This window comes from Lagenorhynchus albirostris, chromosome 11, assembly GCF_949774975.1.
Source record: "Lagenorhynchus albirostris chromosome 11, mLagAlb1.1, whole genome shotgun sequence".
Classification (NCBI taxonomy): Eukaryota; Metazoa; Chordata; class Mammalia; order Artiodactyla; family Delphinidae; genus Lagenorhynchus; species Lagenorhynchus albirostris.
The window spans coordinates 6,499,068-6,519,481 of NC_083105.1; the positions used below are offsets into that span (position 1 = coordinate 6,499,068).

Sequence of the window (20,414 nt, forward strand, 5' to 3'; positions counted from 1 at the left end):
CCCGAGCACCAGGCAGTGTGTGCGGTCAGTGTAGAGAAGACCTACGTGACCGTCAGTTAGGTCTCCTCTCTGGGCTGGGTGCCCCTCAGGACGGAGGACACCAGGAGGTTTAGTCTAAGACTCACTCTGCCTCTTCGAGGTCCTTAACTGCCGGGAAGTGCCTGGAGGCCACCATTGGTGCCATCCTTTCCGGGTGGGCCGATGGCTCCCCTGAATTCCCAGGAGTGGCAGGGATGCCTCCCTGTGTCCCGCATTTAAGTTTGACTGCGTGATGCCAGCACCCGGGGGTTCCTCTGTGGATACCCCCCACCCTCGTTTTCTCCCCGTGAACTGGCCTCTCACTTAATGAGAGGCAGCAAGCTTGTCACCAGCCGACTAAAGACTTCTGGTCTTTTTTTTTTTAATTTATTTTATTGAAGTACAGTTGATTTGCAATGCTGTGTTCATTTCTGCTGTACAGCAAAGTGATTCAGTTATACATATATAGATTCTTTTTCGTATTCTTTTCCATTATGGTTTATCGCAGGATATTTGAATATATCTCCCTGTGTTGTACAGGAGGACCTTGTTGTTTATCCATCCTATGTATAACAGTTTGCAACTGTTAACCCCAAACTCCCAATCCATCCCTCCCTGACCCGCTCCCCCTTGGCAACCAGAAGTCTGTTCTCTATGAGACCTCTGGTCTTTGCATCTAACCTCGACTTTGACATGCCCAGGTTCATGACTCAGTCTACCAAGGAAGCCTACGTGATCTCTCTGTACATTAACAACCCGTTACTAATCGGCGGCAGGAAGTTTGACCTGCGCTTGTATGTTCTGGTGTCTACGTACCGCCCACTGCGCTGCTACATGTAAGAGCCGGAGTTTTGTTTACATTTCTTTAGACTGAGTTTTGGGAATTCCCTGGTGGTCCAGTGGTTAGGACTTGGCTTCCACTGCGGGGGGGCCCGGGTTCGATTCCTGGTTGGGGAGCTAAGATTCCCACATAATGCGTGCTGTGGCAAAAAAAAAAAAAAAAAAAAAAAGACCGTGCTTTGACACGATACTTCCTACTCCTCGGAGACCTTGCAAGGGTTGGTCGAACTCCCTGTACGCGTAGTGCCTGGCATGTGATCCATGTTGAGTAAGGCAGTAACTTTGACACGAATGTGAATCTTTAAAACAAAAAGCAACTCTTTTACCCTTACAAAGATACTCAGAGAAAGAAGCCAGACACAGAAGGCCACATGTTGTTCAATTCCGTTTATATGACGCACCCAGAAGAGGCAAAACTGTAGAAACAGAAAGTAGATTAGTGTTTGCCCAACACCAGGGTTGGGAAGTGACTACTGACGGTCGCAGAGTTTCTTTCTGGGGTGATGCAGATGTAACATTGATTGTGGTGATGGTTGCACGACTCTGAATATACCAAACACCGTTGAGTTGGACACTTCATGTGGATGAGTCATATGGCGCGTAAATTATATCTTAATAAAGCTATTATGTAAAAAGAACCATAAAAAATAGCAAAGCAGCTGTTTAAAAAGTTTAAAACAAAAAGCAGCTCTTTTAAGAGAAAAAAAAGTGTTATATTTTGTTTACGCTTGTCCTCAGAGTATTGAATTCATCTGGATTCCCACTTAGGTATAAACTTGGATTTTGCCGCTTTTGCACAGTAAAATACACCCCGAGTACCAGTGAGCTGGACAACATGTTTGTTCATCTCACCAACGTTGCCATTCAGAAACACGGGGTAAGTGTTTCTTTTCCCTTGAGCTTAAGGAAATGGACTGATTTTATGGGTTTCTTTGTTTTTCTATTTGCAGGAGGGGTTGGGTGGGCACAGGAGTTGAATTTAAGATGCCCTGGCACTGATGAGGATTTTGTGGGTTTCTTCATTTCTCTACTTGCAGGAGAGGGTGGGTTGGTATGAGTTGTATTTAAGATGCTCTGGCACTGATTGGGAGGGGGAACCCCAAATATCCAGTGTGCTTGTCCCACGGGGGGTGGGGCATTTGGAGAGAGTCCCACATTCAAGTGGGACACATTGACTCTTGGAGCCTGGGTCTCTCGAGTTGTAAAAGGAGATAATATTATTACCTTGTGGGGCTTGTGGGAGGATTATATGAGAGAACCTGTGCTTGGTCATTCAGTTAAAGACCAGGTACTGAGCACCTGTCTGGGTTGGTCCCATGATGAGGGCTACAATTATGGGCAAAAACTTCCTTCACCCCTGCTCTCATGGAGCCTAGAGCCTGTGGGGGGAAGGCAGTCATCAAATAATCACACTGCAACTGAGATGCGCGTTCTGCAGGTAGAGATGCAGGCCTGGAGGAGCTTGGAATGAAGGGGCCTGTAGTCCAGGTGGTCGGAGGCCGCCGTGCACAAGAGGCCTTGAGCAGAGAGCTGAAGTCTGAGCAGGGGTTCCCTGGGTGGAGGAGTGGAAAGAGCATTCTAGCAGAGGGCACAGCACGTGCCAAGGCCCTGTGGCAGGAAGGAGCATCGCAGGAGCTGATGTCTGAGTGGGGGTTCTCTGGGTGGAGGAGTGGAAAGAGCATTCTAGCAGAGGGCACAGCACGTGCCAAGGCCCCGTGGCAGGAAGGAGCATCGCAGGAGCTGATGTCTGAGTGGGGGTTCTCTGGGTGGAGGAGTGGAAAGAGCATTCTAGCAGAGGGCACAGCACGTGCCAAGGCCCCGTGGCAGGAAGGAGCATCGCAGGAGCTGATGTCTGAGTGGGGGTTCTCTGGGTGGAGGAGTGGAAAGAGCATTCTAGCAGAGGGCACAGCACGTGCCAAGGCCCCGTGGCAGGAAGGAGCATCGCAGGAGCTGAAAGGAGTTGGGGCAACTGGAGCCCCCAAGCGAGGCGGGTAGAGTGAGAGGGCCCTGTAGAGGCCAGCGGAGGCCGGGACACAGGACGTGGTAGGTTCTGTGCAGGCTTTGGGGCTATAATCCAGTCCTGGCGAGCAAGGCCTGAAGGTCTCATTTCTATAGGAAAGACTCTTCTATTTGGGTCTTGCTTGAATGGAAGCCTGAATACCCTAGTCTTTTTATCATTTGAATAGAAAGAGGGTAAATATTGATAGAAAACAAGCTTTTCTGAGTAAACTACTGAAAGGTTTGGTCAGACCAGCTTGGCCCAATCCCGTGCCCATCACTTAACCTCTGGGTGACTTGGGCAAGTCACCCAGCCTCCCTCTCAAACAGGAGCCCTGGTTTTTACCGTCCTGGTCGTGGCAACTGGCTTCCCTGTGGGGCTGACCCCAGTCCACCTGCCCCTCGGGTTTTCCTGCGAGCAAAGTGAGAGAGCGTTGCCGTTACGGCGCTCACAGCTAGAGGGGAAGGGGTGACTCAGCCAAGGCCTTACTCGTAAGAATTTGGGGAAACGGTCTCTCAGGTGACACAGCACAGAACTTGTCAGCCATTTGGGGACGCCACACCCTTCATAACCAAGTAGCACATTTTGTGAAGTCTGGGCAGGGGTGGGAAATGACAGTGACCGACCTCCAGTCCCCTTGGTGCCCTGAGGACAGGGCATGATGTGCTGGCCTGTTAAGCCGCCTCACCCTGGGGGGGCCAGACTGAAGTTGGGAGGGTCCCATCTGATGAGCCTTCTCAGGACATCAAACACGAGGTCACTATTTCCATCACTAAGGAGAAGAAACCATTTTATTTATTTTTTTTTGAATTTTATTATATTTATTTTTTTATACAGCAGGTTATTAGTTATCCATTTTATACATATTAGTGTATATATGTCAATCCCAATCTCCCAATTCATCGCACGAATTGACCTATTTTCTTTTGTCAGTTTTTCACCTATATATGTTGAGGCTTTCTTATTAGGTATATAAAAATACAAAATTGTTATATCTTTCTTTATTATTATGAAGTAACCCTATTTATCTCTAACAATACTTACTACCTTATGGTCTAGTTTCCCTGAAAACAATATAACTATACCGGGTTTCCTTTGCTTAGCATTTGAATGGTATTATATATAGTATTTTTTTTTAACATCTTTATTGGAGTATAATTGCTTTACAATGGTATGTTAGTTTCAGCTTCACAACAAAATGAATCAGTTATATATATACATATATTCCCATATCTCTTCCCGCTTGCGTCTCCCTCCCTCCCACCCTCCCTATCCCACCCCTCCAGGCGGTCACAAAGCACCGAGCTGATCTCCCTGTGCTATGTGGCTGCTTCCCACTAGCTATCTACCTTACGTTTGGTAGTGTATATATGTCCATGCCTCTCTCTCGCTTTGTCACAGCTTACCCTTCCCCCTCCCCATAGCCTCAAGTCCATTCTCTAGTAAGTCTGTGTCTTTATTCCTGTTTCACCCCTAGGTTTTTCATGACATTTTTTTTTTCTTAAATTCCATATATATGTGTTAGCATAAAAGACAGAAGGAGAGAGCTGAGGCTGTCTTCAGCCTGGCATCTCTGCGTGCGCCGGAAGCAGCAGTGCTCTCCACGTTCTTCCTATTTCTAAATGCTTCGCTTTTTAATGTAAGAAACAGGTTCCTCCGAGAAACGTCTGTTTCACCCTTGAATGAAAGCTTCACATGGCTCTAATTTAGCATTGCGTAGAGAACAGATGTTATATTGAACACAGAAATGCTGTGGACCAGTGGATCTGCTTGTCCACTGAGGGCCCCTGGGGGCAGAGCACCACCCTGCACGCTTGGGCAGGATGATGAGACACATCCCTGCCCTCAGGAAGCTCAGAGTCCAGCCAGAGGGGCAGATTGCAAAGGACTGAGTGTCAGGAAAGGTCAGGAGACCTCAGTGCTGCCTTGAGAGTGCGGGAGTGGGGTTTGGGGCCTGCCAGGAGGCTGGCTTAACCACGACTGCTGGCGGGTTTCCCAGGGTGCAGGGTGGGTCCTGAAATGTGCAGTGTTTGCACGTTGATAGGAGAAAAATGTTCTGAGATAACTCTGATAAAATAACTTTCCTACGGCCAAAAAGCAGGCGCTTTTTGTATCATTACTTTGTATCTATACTTTTTTTTTTTTTTGGGTACGCGGGCCTCTCACTGCTGTGGCCTCTCCCGTTGCGGAGCACAGGCTTCGGATGCGCAGGCTCAGCGGCCATGGCTCACGGGCCCAGCCGCTTCGCGGCATGTGGGGTCTTCCCGGACCGGGGCACGAACCTGTGTCCCCTGCATCGGCAGGCGGACTCTCAACCACTGCGCCACCAGGGAAGCCCTGTATCTATACTTTTTATATTTATGCACGTGTAAGACAGTGTTTTGCATAAAGTGTACACTTTATGCCTCTGGAACTTTTTTTTTAAGTAAACAAATTTTTCTTGATAGTAAAAAGAATCTGTATATAGGAAAAGAAAAGGTATTGCTGGACAGTTAGCCTAGTTTTTCCTATAATTTATTTTAGGGCTACAGTCCTTTTTTTTTTAGGGATACAAACACCAAATAATATATTTGAGAGCCTGTTTGAGGTGAACAAGCTTGGGCACCTCATCTTTTGAGGCATTTTAGTAAGAACTGACATGTAAAAGGAATTTGTCTCTGACCTTGAAAAGATGCTTTTAAAGATATGGATAATTCTTGGCTTTTATGTGTAAACAGAGTCTGCTTTGAGTTTGTTCCTTGTTAGGCTGATTTTGTTTTAGTTCACAGTTACCAACTTTCTACTTAGAAAATGAAATCTCCATCTCATAACTTTCTAATACAATTCAGTATTTTCTAGCTTTTTGCCTCCAAAGGGGCAGTGTGTGGAGAATTAATGTTCAGAGTCAGAGAAGTAGAAAGAGCACTGAACTGGCATTGGAAACCCTTGGCTAAGGTCCCAGCTCTGTCACAGCCAGGATGAGAGCTTGGGCAAGTAACGGGGCCTCTCTGAGCCCGAGTCTCTCAGACAGCTGGGACGCTGTGAGGGAGGTTCACGTGTGGGTCTCTTAAACCATCGTGCCCGGGGCACGGTGTGTCCCAGGTTGGCTTCTCCAGGAAACAGAGGCAGACATGAGCATGCAGGAGGTTTACTGGGGCACGATGTCAGGGGCAACGCCAGGATTGGGGGGAGCCGGATCGGGCAGAGGGGGGTCAAGTGGGGACACAGCTGCAGCAGGGGCCCCAGCCAACCTCAGCGCGCTCTGCAGCTGGGTGCCCCTGAAGAGTTGTCCCAGACGGAGACAGGGGCCAATACCCAGGCACCAACCCCTCACTGGCTGTGGGCTGCCCGAGGAGGGGTTGGACTAGGCAGGTCCTCTTAACCAAGGGCAGCTCCCTGAAAGGGTCTCTGCTGCAAGGAGGAGCGCCTTGATCTTGAAGGGGTGTCTGGGTGGCACTCCCTCCACAGCACGCACCGTAAGGGATACAGCATTGATTATGAGGATACTGCAGAGTTGATTGTAGTTGGCCCTCCGTATCCCAGGGCTCCACATCTGTGGGTTCAAGCAGCCGTGGGTTGAAAATATTCGAAAAGGGACTTCCCTGGCCGTCCAGTGGTTAAGACTCTGCGCTTCCTCCGAAGGGGGCGTGGGTTCCAACCCTGGTTGGGGAACTAAGATCCTGCCAGCTGCGGGAAGCAACCAAACAAAGAGAATTCAGAAAAAAGAAAAATTCCAGAAATTTCCAAAACAGCAAAACTTGAATTTGCTGCTCAGTGGCAACTATTTTTGTAGCATTTATGTTGTGTTTACAATTTACATAGCATTTACATCACATTAGCTATTATAAGGAATCTAGAGATGATTTAAAGTACACAGGAGATGGGGAGGATGTGTGTAGGTTACAGGCAAATACAATGTCATTTTATATAAGGGACTTAGGCGTCCAAGGATTTTGGCATCCGAGGGGGGTCCTGGAACCACTCCCCTGTGGATACCGAGGGACAGCTGTATTTTAAAACATTGCATGTGTAGGAGGCCCAGGTCCCCAAGGGGCAGGGCCCATCCGCTTTGTTCCCGGGTGCTCGCCCGCCCCCCTCCCCCGCACACCAAGGGGCACCAGGAAATGCTCAAGGGTGAGAGCAAGCGCTGGGCTCCTCTGGGAGCATTGCCTGGGGCCCCACCCCGTTTTCTGTGGCCAGGAGGATTACAACCACATCCACGGGGGCAAGTGGACGGTGCACAACCTGCGACTCTACCTGGAGAGCACCCGAGGCAAGGAGGTGACCAGCAGGCTGTTCGACGAGATCCATTGGATCATTGTGCAGTCCCTGAAGGCTGTGGCGGTGAGTCCCAGGAGTGTTGGGGGGCGGGGCGGGGCGCCCTGGGAGCAGAGAGAGCGAAGACCACGCAAGCCTAGCAAGAGTTTGGGATTTGGGGGCACAGGTGGCTCTTTTGTTAAAAATAGCTGTTCTTCTGGTCTCACCTCCTACACGTCTGCCAGAGGCCAGGGTGGTCTCGGGAAGGGAGAGGGGCTGGCTCCTGGCTGGCGTTGCTGCAGCCATGGCCCTGGAACCTCTACAGAAGGGCAGGGACCTCGTGACGTCATCGTCGGCTCTTCTGTGCCCACTGAGTCGAGGATGAGTGTTTTGTCATAAGCTGATGCTTTGGAGATGGACTTTTCAGCAGCCTCCCGATTTTTAGGCTTCCTGCTTTGCTATTTCGTAGACATTTAGGGCTGGAGAGAGCCTCCCTTGTTTTTTACTCAAGTCTCATATCTGTTGTCTGGTTTGAAGGTTTTGTGTTTCGTTTCACCGTTCTAAAGCAGGTGTGCATCTATTTTCAAAGGGAAAGCAAAGGATAAACCCTGGAGCACCAGCATGCAGGCCGCTATTTCTGGTGCAGGTAGCGGTGGGCAGACTGCAGTAGTGCCCACACACCGGCGTTGAGGGGCTGTGAAAAGAGCTGCGCTTGCTGGAGTCCGAAACGCGGGGAGATTGCTGTTCTGGAGAAAGTGTGATGTGGGTTTGGCAGCGAGGTGGACGTGTGTGAAAAGATTTATGTGAAAGCTTCTCAGTGGAAGATTAAGGCCTTCTCTCCCCACTTTTTCTTTTCCCCCTTTGGCCGTGCTGTGCGGCTTGGCGGGATCTTACTTCCCCGACCAGGGATTGAACCTGGGCCACGGCAGTTCCTAACCACTGGACCGCTGGGGAATTTGCTCTCGCATTTTTATCTTTGAAACTGCCAACTTATACTAATTCTCCTGTACGTGAAAAGCTTTGTTGAAACAACTGTGTAAAGAAAATTATGGACAGGATAGGTGACCCTTCAGTGGACACCTTGGCTTTGCTGTGCCTTGAATCGAGCTCTTCCTGTGTCACCAAGCGCTGATGAGCCCTGCCTGTGCCTTCAGTCTGCATCTCGGGCCCACAGGGAGGACTCGGCGGGGAAAAGCCCAGGGTCTAGTTAGTCTAGTTAGCTGTGGAGAGAGGTGTCTCAGGGGTCACGGTGCGGATGTGTGGGGAGGCCTGGGCTCAGGTTTCAAGCCGAAGCCACCATGTGCCTCCTGGCGACGTGGCACAAGCGCCTGCCCTCCGTGGGCCTCGGGGGTGTCCTCTGTGAAATTGGGATCACGACCCTGATGTCTCAGGCTGGTTGTGTGAACGCGCTCCGCGGAGGCTAACTTACGGGCTGGGAAGGTAAATGGCAGCGGCTGTAACACAGGCGATGTGGGGGCCTTAGTGCCTGATGAAACCAGTGCCTCCGCTCCCGTCCTGGCCTGATGGGCAGAACTCTGAGAAAGAGTTCTCACACAGGCCTGTGTCCTGGCCCCGGCTCCATAGCCTGTCTCGAGGCTGGATCCGCCAGGCGCCTCTGAGCGTCTTCTCCTGGCCTCAGCCTCCTGAGCTGAGAAGCTGTTGGATTTCTAAGGCTCTGAGGCTTTGGGGAGCAGGGATTTATTTTTTCAGTTTTTATTAATTTAGCAAATATTTGGTCACCTTGTTTTTACCAGGTTGTTGCCTTCGGGGAATCTAGGGGAGAGGCAGGCAGGGAAACAGGAGGCTGCGGTAACTCGTGAGGAGGGCCTGGTGCAGGGTGTGGGATGACAGAGGGTGAGTGACTGTCCTCTGTTCCCTCTGTGCTGCAGAGGCTTTTGGGGACAGTGGTGTGTGCGCTGGCCGGGTTAGGACACCAGGCTTTCAGTGGAAATGCAACAATTCCGCTAAATTTCCACGTGATGAAACAGCCCCCCAGCCTGGTTTTCCTCCAGTGAGTGGGGCTGCACTGGGCTCTCTCCCCCTCAGACGTTTCCTGTTCTAAATCCAGTGTTTTAGGGAGAGTCCAGGCATCCACTAACGCATGAATAGGCCTCACCATCCTCACAGTCGCGTCTGTGTGCTCCCCTCGCTGTGGGGTGCATGAGAGTCCCCGGGGAGCACGTAGCACTGCTGCTGGCTGGGCCTCTCCTGGAGGGTTTAATCCAGGCAGCTTGGGCAGCCTGGAAATGTGTGTTGTAAACAAGCCACTGGTGGCTTTTTTATGCACTTGGAGAACAATTTTTGAAATGGAATTAAAAACTGAGAAGAAGGGACTTCCCTGGTGGCACAGTGGTTAAGGATCCGCCTGCCAATGCAGGGGACATGGGTTCGAGCCCTGGTCCGGGAAGATCCCACATGCCATGGAGCAACTAAGCCCGTGCGCCACAACTACTGAGCCCACGTGCTGCAACTACTGAAGCCTGTGCGCCTAGAGCCCACGCTCCGCAACAAGAGAAGCCACCGCAGTGAGAAGCCCGTGCACTACAATGAAGACCCCAAAATAAATAAATAAATTAAAGAAAAAAAAACTAAGAAAATCCAAAATTTTTTTTTTTTTTTTTTTTTTTGCGGCACGTGGACCTCTCACTGCCGTGGCCTCTCCCGCTGCAGAGCACAGGCTCCGGACTCGCAGGCCCAGCAGCCATGGCCCACGGGCCCAGCCGCCCTGTGGCACGTGGGATCCCCCCGGACCGGGGCACCAACCCGCGCCCCCTGCACCGGCCGGCGGACCCCCAACCACTGCGCCACTAGGGAAGCCCAATCGAAAAATTTTAAGTAAATGGATTTGACTTTTGTCACAGAGAACAGAGGTTCGTACGCTGCATCTCGAGGGGTCTGTGAAGGGACTGACAGCCTGGTGGGCTCTGGGTGTGTGTGTGTGTGTGTGTGTGTGTGTGTGTGTGTGTGTGTGTAAGACGCACAGGCCTGAACTTTGGGTGCCTGGGCTTGGAGCTGGACTTCTGTCCACTCTGAGGAAAGTCTTGTGCCGGCGGAGACTTTCATTGCTGGTCATCAGGCCTCTGATGAATGAGACGTGGAGACGATGATTGCTTCACGAACCCCCTTTCCATCCCTGACCTTGCGGGAGGAACACGGAGAGGAAGGGGGGAGGGGAGAGGGTGGAGATGGGGAGCCGCTGGTCACAGGAGTGAGCCACTGGCATCACCACCGTGAGTAGGGTCCTGCCGCTTTAACATCCCGCATCTCCATGATGTGGGTCTCAGCTGGGCCCCCCAGTTCTGGCTCTGTAACCCGCCGGTTCTCTCCCTGCAGCCGGTGATGAACAACGACAAACACTGCTTTGAGTGCTACGGCTATGACATCATCATCGACGACAAGCTGAAGCCCTGGCTGATCGAGGTACCCACGCGCTGCATGCCCGCGTGCCTGGTCGCCCCACACCCTCCCGGTGCCTCTGCCTCAGGCTCCGCGGCCCCAGCCAGATGTTTCCCAGGCCACGGTGGGCGCGGTAGGACGGGGGGGCGGATGTCCAGGTCTGACGGTTTGCTGATGGTTGGGGAATACACACTCCCGGGCTGTCACCTCCGGCGAGCCCAGCCCACAGAGCCCGAGCCATCCTCCCCCTTCCGAATGGGTGCTTCCGGGTGAGCCCAGGTCCTGGGGCCTGGCCCTGTCGGACACTGTTCCCATTCAGGAAAGGAGCTCACAGACCCGGAAGCCCTTGGGAGGCCGTAGCGTTCTGTCTGGAAATAAGGAACGCTATCCTCTTGGGAGGAAGGCGTAGTTTGGAAGTGGACTCATATGCCCGTTTCAAGGCGTAGACAGGATGTAGTGATGGCTGTTCTAGAAAGGGCAAGGTTCATACACCCTTTTCCTGATGACAGCGGCAGCGGGCGCCGGCACACCCGTCTGAGGCCCTGACACGGAGCCCACCTTGCCGGGTGGTCCTGCTTTGCTCTGCTGCCAGGAAGAGGGGCTCAGGCCTCTGAGGGGCGCAGGGCTGGACGGGCAGAAAGGGTGCAGGCTTCCACTCTGGTGACTCATCTCCCCGCTAGTGCCCCTGAGTGCCGTGTCCTCTCACCACACCCATGTGGACGGGACGGCTCAGGCCCTTTAGCTCAGTCCTGTTTGCAGGCGAAGCTGAGTCACAAGAGCAAGTGAGTGGTCCCCTGTAGGGAAGTCAGTGGGGACCCTGCAGGGAGCTGCCAGGAGAACAGGTTACGGGAGGGCGAGCTGTGTGTGTGTGTGTGTGTGTGTGTAGATAAATGTGCGTATAGATAGACAGGTAGGTCAGTCCTTAGATATAACATATTTATGCTTTTTTCCCCTCCATCTTAAACAGAGTAAATCACTTGAATGGAACTCAAGCTTTCCTTGATGAACTAGGATCTTAATTGCGAACATTACTTCTAAAATAATAACAGGTCTTAACTGTAGCATATTCGTAATAAGAATTACAGTATTATACGATCAACCACAGTGGTAATTTCAGGGGCAACCGAGGTCCACCCTGCTGGCGGCACAAAGACACAGTCTGACTACTGGGCGGGGAAGCCTGAACAACTTGCCCATTTGCTGTCTCTTCTCTCTCACGGCCTGAGAAAACAGCCCACCAAAGTCATTACAACTGTGCCTAAAATAAGGGTAAATAGGTACTGACTGAGGGCCCGTGGGACTCTCGGCGGAGTAAATGGCCACGTTTTAACACGTGGATTTTGTGACTTGGCTGACCTCCCCAGAGGCCTGGTCAGAATGTTGCTTTGTTGGTGAGCTAGTACTTACTCTCTCAGCAGAAGGGGTCCTTTTCCTTTTACTCGACCCACGATGCTGCCTGGTCAGGGTCATTGGGTCACTGATTCCAGCAAAGCTCTGGGCAGCTTTTGGTGCTGAGGACAGAGCTTATCACACAGGTAGACGCTGAAATTACGTTTGTGATGGACGTTGACCTACGACTTTTGTTTGCGTGGTGACGGATCTGTAGCTTCTGTTCCTAATCCTGTCCTTAAATACCGTTTGTATTTCACCTAACAGCTAATGAAATAGATCACGAAAGGCTCCCTGAAGGTGTTAGGTATGAACAGTGTGAATCACAACCTTACCTGCGTCGCGCGACCCTCGCTCCAGGCGAGTAAGTGGTCCAGCCAAAGGATGTGTTCTCTTTCCTCTCGTAGGTGAACGCATCCCCATCCCTCACCTCCAGCACAGCCAACGACCGAATCCTTAAGTATAACCTGATTAATGACACCCTCAACATCGCCGTCCCTAACGGCGAAATTCCAGACTGTAAATGGAACAAGTCACCCCCAAAGGAAGTCCTTGGCAATTATGAAATTCTGTAAGTTTGTGTGTCTGTGCAGCTGGCCTCGTGTGTGTCAGATTGGGGGGTACCAGGGCCCACCTGGGATCTTCTAGGTATATGTGGACTCACCTTATCGGGTAGAGTATTTTGTTTTTTGGTGTTATGGGATAGATCTTGTAGCAGACAAGCGTTTTCATGCTGAACCAGGCCTCGGTCTGGTCTTGTGCCTGAGAAACATTAATGAAGCATTTGCCACGTTTGCTGCTGGGGCAGCGGGAGCTGGTCACCGGCCGTGGAGCAGAGGCTGGCCACGCCCTGGCCCACCCCGAGAGCTGTGTGACACTGAGGAACTAATCGAGCTCTTTGAGTCTCCATGTGTACATCTTCTTAAATGAGGATAATGCGATCTGTCTTATGGTGGTGAGAGGAAAAGAAGTGTAGCATTTGAGGGCTTGACACACGTGTTGTCACATTTCATTTCTCCAGCAACTTTGTGAGGTGAGGTTGTCAATGGCTCCATCTTACACGTGTGGAAACAAAGGCTCAGAGGGGTTACGTGGCACGTTGGTAGTGACATAAAGCGGGGGAAAGTGAGAACCCATCAGGAGGGCAGTGGTCGAGCAAGTCCAATTCGTTCTCACCATAGAAGAGTGAGTGGACGTTAAGAGGACTGACCTGGGGCTGTGCCGGGGGCCCGGGAGGAAAGCAAGGTGCAGGAAAGGGTGCCTGATGTGATCCATGTGAAACGGGCAGTGGTCCCGGTGCCTCCTCCCTCGGTGTGATGGGCATTTCCACGTGTGGTGGCTGCTCTGAGAGTGGACGGGCCAGGAGGCGTGGAGGGACATGCATTAGGGTGTCAGCATGGACACCACTGCTGCAGGGGTGTGGGCCGGGGAAGGGGAGCCAGGAAGAGAGGGGAACAGCACCCAACCCGTAGGCCTGAATATGTTAGGATCACATTACATGATCCTATAAAAGTAAACATGTGCGTTTAACTTAACATTTTTAAAAAATGGAGAAGTGGTGAGTGAACTTTACAAAGCGCACAGATCCCAGGCTCTTGGCTGGTAGCGCTGCTGCCATGTGGACATAAGTGTGCAGCCTGGGGAGGGTGGTCGGGAACCGAAAGGGCGACCAGTTGGCCAGTCGGTTGTGTCCTCCAGTGCTTCTGCTGCGCAGGTGAGGTAGAGAGTAGGCAGAGGGTGGAAGTGCCCGGGGTGGGGTGCTCGCCAGGTGCGGGAGAAGGGCAAGGAAGCATGAGGGTGTGAGCAGATGAGGACAGTGCGAGGGTGGGTAGGGATCATGGGGTCAGGGCTGTAGGACAGTGAACTGGGAAGAGAAGGGGCAGAGGTCAGAGTGAGGCTGGAGGCCGAGGTTTTGCAGGGGCTGCGGTCACCAAACATGGCAAGGTCGGGTGCCCTGGGAACGGGGCTGAGCTGGGGTGGAGGACAAGGTCATCGGAGAGGGCAGTAGGTCAGGGAGTCGGGGTCCCATCTGTTTGGTCACTGCGGTCACCAGCAACAGTGAGCCGAGAGCCTGAATCTTAAGGTATTAGGGGCAGTGACACGGAGGATTAGAGGTGACCAACAAGGCCGGGTGAGCGTGGTGAATTCTGCCGACCTGGGAAGGAGTTTTGCGGTGGGAGGGTCTCCTCCAGAGTGGGAGGGAAAACAGGCCCACTCCAGGGGCTGCAGGGGAAGCCAGGTTGCCGAGCAGGAAGGTGAAGGGGACCTTCCAGGTTAAGGTGGAGGATGGGGGGTGCTGTGTCCATTGCTGACGATGGACAGAGCTCTCAGTGTGCAGAGGGAGGGAGAGTTTGCTGGTGGGGCCAGGATGGGGCCCGTCCAGAGCCTCGGGGCTTAGCATTGTGGGCGGTGCAGGGTGACACGCGGGTGACGGATGTCAGACTGTGATGGAGGGCCTCGTGGGCCCAGTCCTGAGACAGATGGGGGACTGTGTGGGGAAGGAGTCTGGCCAGGGTCTGGTGGGTCCGCCTTGGTCCAGCTGAGGGTGGCGGGGAGGCGGGCTGTGAGGGCCCTGTGGGACCCTCTGCCCCCATCAACCCGTTGCCTCCTTGAGGGAGTGGGCAGACGCTCCGTTTCCAGTTGAAAACGCCGTGGTCCGAAGCCTCAGCGCTTTTACTTGGAGAGACAAAAAGGTGGGCCCCCCTCAATCCGTTCAGGCACCCTCTCCCCAGATAAGTTGATAAGGAAGGCCCCAGCGCGGGGCCGACAGTTCTGAATCCTTCCGTTCGGGACCTGCTCCCGGTGCTTCAGACGACCTGTCAGAGTCCCGGGTGGGCTTACAGCCCTGGGGCTGCGTGGGGTGGGCCCTGATGTCGCAGGCACCGCCCTGTCCTCCTGCTGTGCCAGCCTGTCTGCATTCCACCGCGTGCTCCCAAGTGCCCTTCAGAGCATCCCGGCCAGGCTGCCGGCGCCCCTGGTGTGGCACCCAGAAACAGGCGCTGTTGCCGCTGCCCCAGCTCGCCGTCCTGGCCTTGGGGCCACAGGGCCTGGCACCTTGCATCTGCTCCCTCCGGGGCCCCGTTCTACTTTTACAGCCTTTCGAAAAAGAAATGCTCTGAACCCTGACAGTGAGTGGATTCTGCCTGTCAGAAGGCCAGGAGAGCAGCCCAGCAGCACAGGAGGGGCCTGAGAAGAGCCATCGGTCTCTGACTCTGCTCCACACCCGCTCTGTCCGTGGGCACACCATCCCTGGGAGTCCCGGTTGCCAGCTGCTTGCCAAACGCTCATTTCAGTTCATTTTGTTGTTAAGCTGCACAAATACCCAGTGAAACTGGGAGCCCACCTGTGGGTCTCCCCTCTGTTTATTCAGCAGATTCTTATTGCACACCAACCCACGAGTGAGATGCTGGGGACGACCGTGAAGCAGACGGGGTGGGGGAGGGGTCACTCCAGCCCTTTGGTCAGTACTGCAGACGCGCACAGGCAATAGAGTGATGACATATGAACGGGAGTCCCTGGGGGAGGGGGGGGCAGGGTGGCTTCCGGGAGAGCCCCCCACAGGCAGAACCGCCAGTATCCCTGGGGAGTCCTCTGTCCAGCTTCGTCTCTCTGTAGGGAGACGGGGAGGAGAGGGGGGCCCATGTGTTGTGGTCTGACATCTACGTCCAGCAGAGGGAAACCCCGTTGTACCTACCACGTAGACAACACTCGGCGACTGGCCTTCCTCTTCCCTCCCCTCCCCTTTCAGCCCCGTTTGCCACCAGAAGCCCAATGCAGAAATGTGTTCTTCAACCTCAGAGCCTCTAACCCACACTCAACCCACGGATTCTGGCTCTGGGAATGAGCTTATAACGGAAGCACACGCTCTCCCAGAAGTCAGCAAGATGTAGCTAACGCAACATAACTGAGCATCTTAGCACCGTCTACGTTTGATGTGAACGTCTTCACACGTGTCACAGAGGCTCCTCGGTCAGGGTGTGGTCAGCAGTGATACCTACGCGCACACTTCAACAGTGGCAGGAACTTCACGCTCTGAGCTACAGGGTAAAAAGTTCCGAATTAGGAATCCGGACTCCTGGGTTTTATTTAATCCTACCTCTGCCGCGTACCAGCTGTGTGACTTTGGCACACTGAGTCAACCCCTCTGAGCCCCACATTCCTCAAACAGGAAGTGAGAATCATAATGCCTCCTGGTCTGAGTCAGGAGGGTGATGTGAAGCTATGGCGGGGGTGGGTAGGAGACCCTGTTTGCTGGAGCCTGCCTGGTGCCAGGGCCCACAACAGGTCCTGCGGGTTTCACCACCCTCATGGGACCCCCAAAAGAGGGGCCCCACCCCGGCAAGAAAGGATCACCCAGATGCCAAAACGGTCAGGGACGCTGAGGTTCTAGGCCAGTTCTTTCTGATGCAAAGGAGTCCAGGCTGTACTCTCTGTCCAGGCCGTGCTTTAGCGCCGCGCCAGCCTGATGCAGGAACATTGGTGGGGGGGAGGGGGGGGTCACAGCTGGTGGAGGCGGCACTGGCCTTGCCTGTGAGCCAGCTGCAGGGCCTCTCCCTGTCCTGGCCTCCTCCTGGACAGGCCACCCACACCCTGTGCCCTGTCTGAAACGGGGTTAGTCATCCTCGCCCCACAGATGCTGAGTGAGATGCTGCGTGTAAAGTATTTCCAGACCTCACTTCTCTCCCTTGCTACCCTGAGGTCTCATTCCTTTTCCTTGGGGTCATTGCCAAGTTCAGTCTGGTGGCCTGTATAAAATGTCAGCTGCAGGGGTGGGGACCGCCCACAGTAACAGTTTGAGGCAGTTGTACTTGTGTTCCATGGCCTGGGGCAGTGGTTGGTGGGCTGGGGGCGTGTGGGACGGGACCAGGCTGCTTCTCCGGGTGACAGGCCTTTGCCGCACCGCAGCCATGGCGACACTGCCGCTGAGCCCTGGAGATGCTTCTGTGTTTCTAGGTACGACGAGGAGCTGGCACAGGGCGACGGGGCTGACCGAGAGCTGAGGAGTCGGCCGGGCCAGTCGCTGGGGCCCAGAGGGGGCCGATCAAGGGACTCCGGGAGGACCGTCCTTACAACCTGGAAGTGACCACCAGCGAGAGCAAAACTCCAGCCTGCACCCACCCTTGCTGAAGACCTATTTTGGAAACTTCCTTTTTCTAGAGCTTTTTTCCTTTCCTAAACCCTGTAAATAAATAAAGGCATTTCTTTGGAAGGTTAAGGAGCCCATTATTGGGGAAAAGTCCCTGTTTCTCCTTTACGCTCACACGACACTCTGACAACAGATGTATGGAGATTTTCCCACACCAAGCAGTTCTGCCGCGGCGCTGGGTGTCCTGCCGTGTAACTCAGTTCTGACGCTGTCTGCCTGGAGTTGGAGTCAGATCCCACAGGTAAGGCCTCAGTCTCACAAGACTGCCCCCACCGTCTCAACTTCAGACGCCGACCGCAAGCCCACGTTGTTAACTGTGCTTCTGACCAACTGGCTGTAAGTTGGAGGTTCCCACAACCCTATCCTTGGGTTCAATTAATTTGCTAGCGGGGCTCTCGGAATTCAGGAAGACAGTTTGCTTACTAGGTTACTGGTTTACATAAAGGGTGCAACTCGGGAAAAGCCAGATGGGAGAGATGCACAGGGCGAGGTGTGGCTGAAGGGGCACAGAGCTTCCATGTCCTCTCTGGGGACACCACCCTGGACGCCCTTCAGATTCCATAGTCCGGGGATATTTATGGAGGCCTCGTTACACAGACATGATTGATTAAATCATTGGCCATTGGCGACTGATTCAACCTCCGGCCCCTCTCCCTTCCTGGAGGCTGAGGTGTGGGGCTGAAAGTCCCACCCCTCCAATCACGTGGTTGGTTCCCCAGGCAGCCAGCTCACATCCGAGGCCACCCAGGAGCCCCAGCCCCCAGTCAGTAGCACAAACTCTGGCTTGCTTGAAAGGGACTTGTTAGGAACAGCAAAAGATACCCATTTCACCTTTATGCTCTGTAGCAATTTCAGGAACTGGGAACAAAACTAAATATAACAAAGATGTCCCTGTAACTCTTAGAAAGGAAATTACAAGGGTTTTAGGACCTGTGTGCCAGGAAAGGGGATGGAGACCAAATATATATTTCTTGTGAATCACAATATCACAGTCTATTTCATAAGGGCTGTAAGAACTGATTCACAAATGTATGAAACGAGCTCTTTCCACAGAGAGTAACAGCTTCAGCGTGTGATTTAGTTTATTATAAGGTATTCACGTTTTTAAAATTTGGCACTAAATTGAAAACAAACCCCAAACCTGAATATCTTACAAAATCATGCCGCCGTGAGAAAGCAAAACATTTAATCTGACAGCTGCTTTCATTCCTTTTAGCTTGACTGCGATTTGGAGGAAAACAGGCGACTAGAAATATTCCTCAGCATTTATCGTTACAAAGTCCTTTGTCTTGATGCTCTCAGACAACTCACCTGGGTTTTGTAGGTGAGTCTGTCTGTCCGATGAGCCCAGGCAATTCCCAGCATGTGGCTCATATGACATCAGCATCTGGGTTTGCCACAGACGCAGAGGTAAGCGCTGTTCGCAGCCGTGGGCGGCGGGATAAGCTCTTGATGTGACGTGTTTACCCACAAGCCACCCTGGTCACCACTGACCTACAGAAAAATACGGGGAGGCAGCCCGTGTCCCTCTGTAGAGCGACTGATGCGGCCGAGTAACCCATGGGGGTGCTCCTCTTAGTAAGAGCCTTCTACTGTCACAGGTGACATTTTTCACGGATGCTTCATTCACTGTCCTGAGTTTCCTTCTCAACTCCCCACCTCTTTTTGGTTACAACGTTAGGAATAGGATTTTGTTGTTAACATAATTACGCCAAGGACATAGGAGATAGAGGTCTTTCCTGTACCCACGTGCGAACACCTGTCGCGCTTACATGTCGCGTGTGTATACACGTGCTCACGTATATTTAATGATGCTTCACGGCCATGTAGGGGAAAAGGCCCTTTTAAATGGATCTGGTACAGTACAAAGTGAACGAAATGTAATACAAATGGCATTTAGCCAGAATCCAAAGAAATTGCAACTTGGAGGGATCTGTCTGCTGTGTTCACGCTAAGCCTGAAACAGCTCTAGCTCGTGGATCGAGGCGTTTCGTGTGTTCCTTAATATTTAGGCCCGCTGTGGATGGCAGGTGTGGCTTCGAGCCTCTGAATCAGACCTGGGCTTGAGGCCTGGCTCTGCTATTTATTAGTTTGTCCCAAGGCTGACAGTGGCTCTTTGGACCTCTGCTTCCCAGTGTGTAAGAAGGGGATGACCTATATTTGCCTTAGAAACAACAAGTGTCACTGCCTGCCCCACCTTGCTCTAGTTCCAGCTCTGACGGGGTTTTCTTCCCCAGGAGGGGACAGAATCCACGTGGCTGGCCTCCACCCTCAGCTTCTGCACACGGCTTTTCCACCCACCACTTCTCACAACCCAGGTTCTCCGTTATGTTGCTTTATTTTTGCCTCTCAGATGTGTCTGGGAAAGGGTGAAGTCCCTGGCTGGGAATGTGACCGCAGGCTGAGCTCAGAGGGCAGTTCAATCACGGAGGAAAGAAGATAGTTTGCCAGTGACCAGGTTACTAGGTGAGAGCGAGTGTCTGCTAAATAGATTTATGCCAAATATGGACTGTGACATTAGTGATGTCATGTTCTGGGGCAGATGTTTCCTCTGGACATTTCTAGAACATGCAGGGGTAGGAAGTATGCGATGTGTGAAGAGGCCTTGGGAAGTTGTTGGGCTGTGAACAGACTGTCGGGTCACTCGGCTCAGGTCTTGGCAGTGGTGTCCCCATTTGGAATCGTCCAGGATGACAATTTTTGTTTTCTTATTAGCTCCCATTACTTTTTTCCGTTTGATGGGGTAGGAGCGGGTGGTTCCTGAAGTCTGAGGGTTGTAGCATCTGGTCATTTTCAGCGATTCTTTTTTTTTGAGTTTTCACACAGTGAACTCATCATTTGCCTGCCTCCTGAATGGGCTGCTCCCTCAGTATTCTTTGGCAGATGCTCAAGCCCAGGATGAAGGACTCTTCCTACATGTTCCCCCTCTCACAGCCCGGCAGTCCCCAAACCTGGTGACAGGCTCCTCAGTGGGCCTCCCACCTGGATCACTGGGTCTTGGCCCGCAGCCCCACCCCATGCAACTGCGTTCCACCCTCTGGCCCAGAGGATTTTTCTGACCTGTGGCCATTTCTCCCAGCACACAGTGGTTCTTCAGCGCCATCCACAGAGCCTCCTGTGCTTGGGGGGACCTGGAGGCCCTCCATACATGGTGTCCACCAGCCCCAAACTCACCTGATTTTCTAACCCCAGGAGACTGGCAGTTTCCACCATCCCTCTAGGTCCACTTTCCAGCTCTGCTGTCTCTCCAGCCAGCCCCGGAGGAGCTTCTCTGGTCTCCCCAGCGTCAGGCCATCAGCCTCCTGTGGCCCAGGGAAGCAGGTGAGTGTCCGCTGCAGGGACCCCGGCCAGCCGGCCTCTCGCCTGACTCCTGGCACTGCCCAGTGACCA

General features: G+C 52.9%; 1 protein-coding gene across 7 annotated transcripts in view; it reads left to right on the plus strand.

The window, feature by feature from the left end:
- The window catches only part of TTLL1 (TTL family tubulin polyglutamylase complex subunit L1), a 37,709-nt gene extending 20,616 nt beyond the window's left edge, over positions 1-17,093 (plus strand). For 6 of the 7 annotated variants that reach the window (XR_009543304.1, XR_009543302.1, XR_009543305.1 and 3 more), the window contains 7 exons: positions 720-854; positions 1,597-1,735; positions 7,037-7,180; positions 10,427-10,513; positions 12,286-12,449; positions 15,627-15,922; positions 16,832-17,093. Coding sequence is in view for 1 of the 7 variants with exons in the window: in XM_060164917.1 (XP_060020900.1) it covers positions 720-854; positions 1,627-1,735; positions 7,037-7,180; positions 10,427-10,513; positions 12,286-12,449; positions 16,832-16,961 (769 nt within the window). In the remaining 6 variants the exon portion in view is untranslated. The remainder of the gene's footprint in view (positions 1-719; positions 855-1,596; positions 1,736-7,036; positions 7,181-10,426; positions 10,514-12,285; positions 12,450-15,626; positions 15,923-16,831) is intronic. The other variant, XM_060164917.1, reaches the window with a different exon arrangement.
- The last annotated feature ends 3,321 nt before the right edge of the window (positions 17,094-20,414 follow it).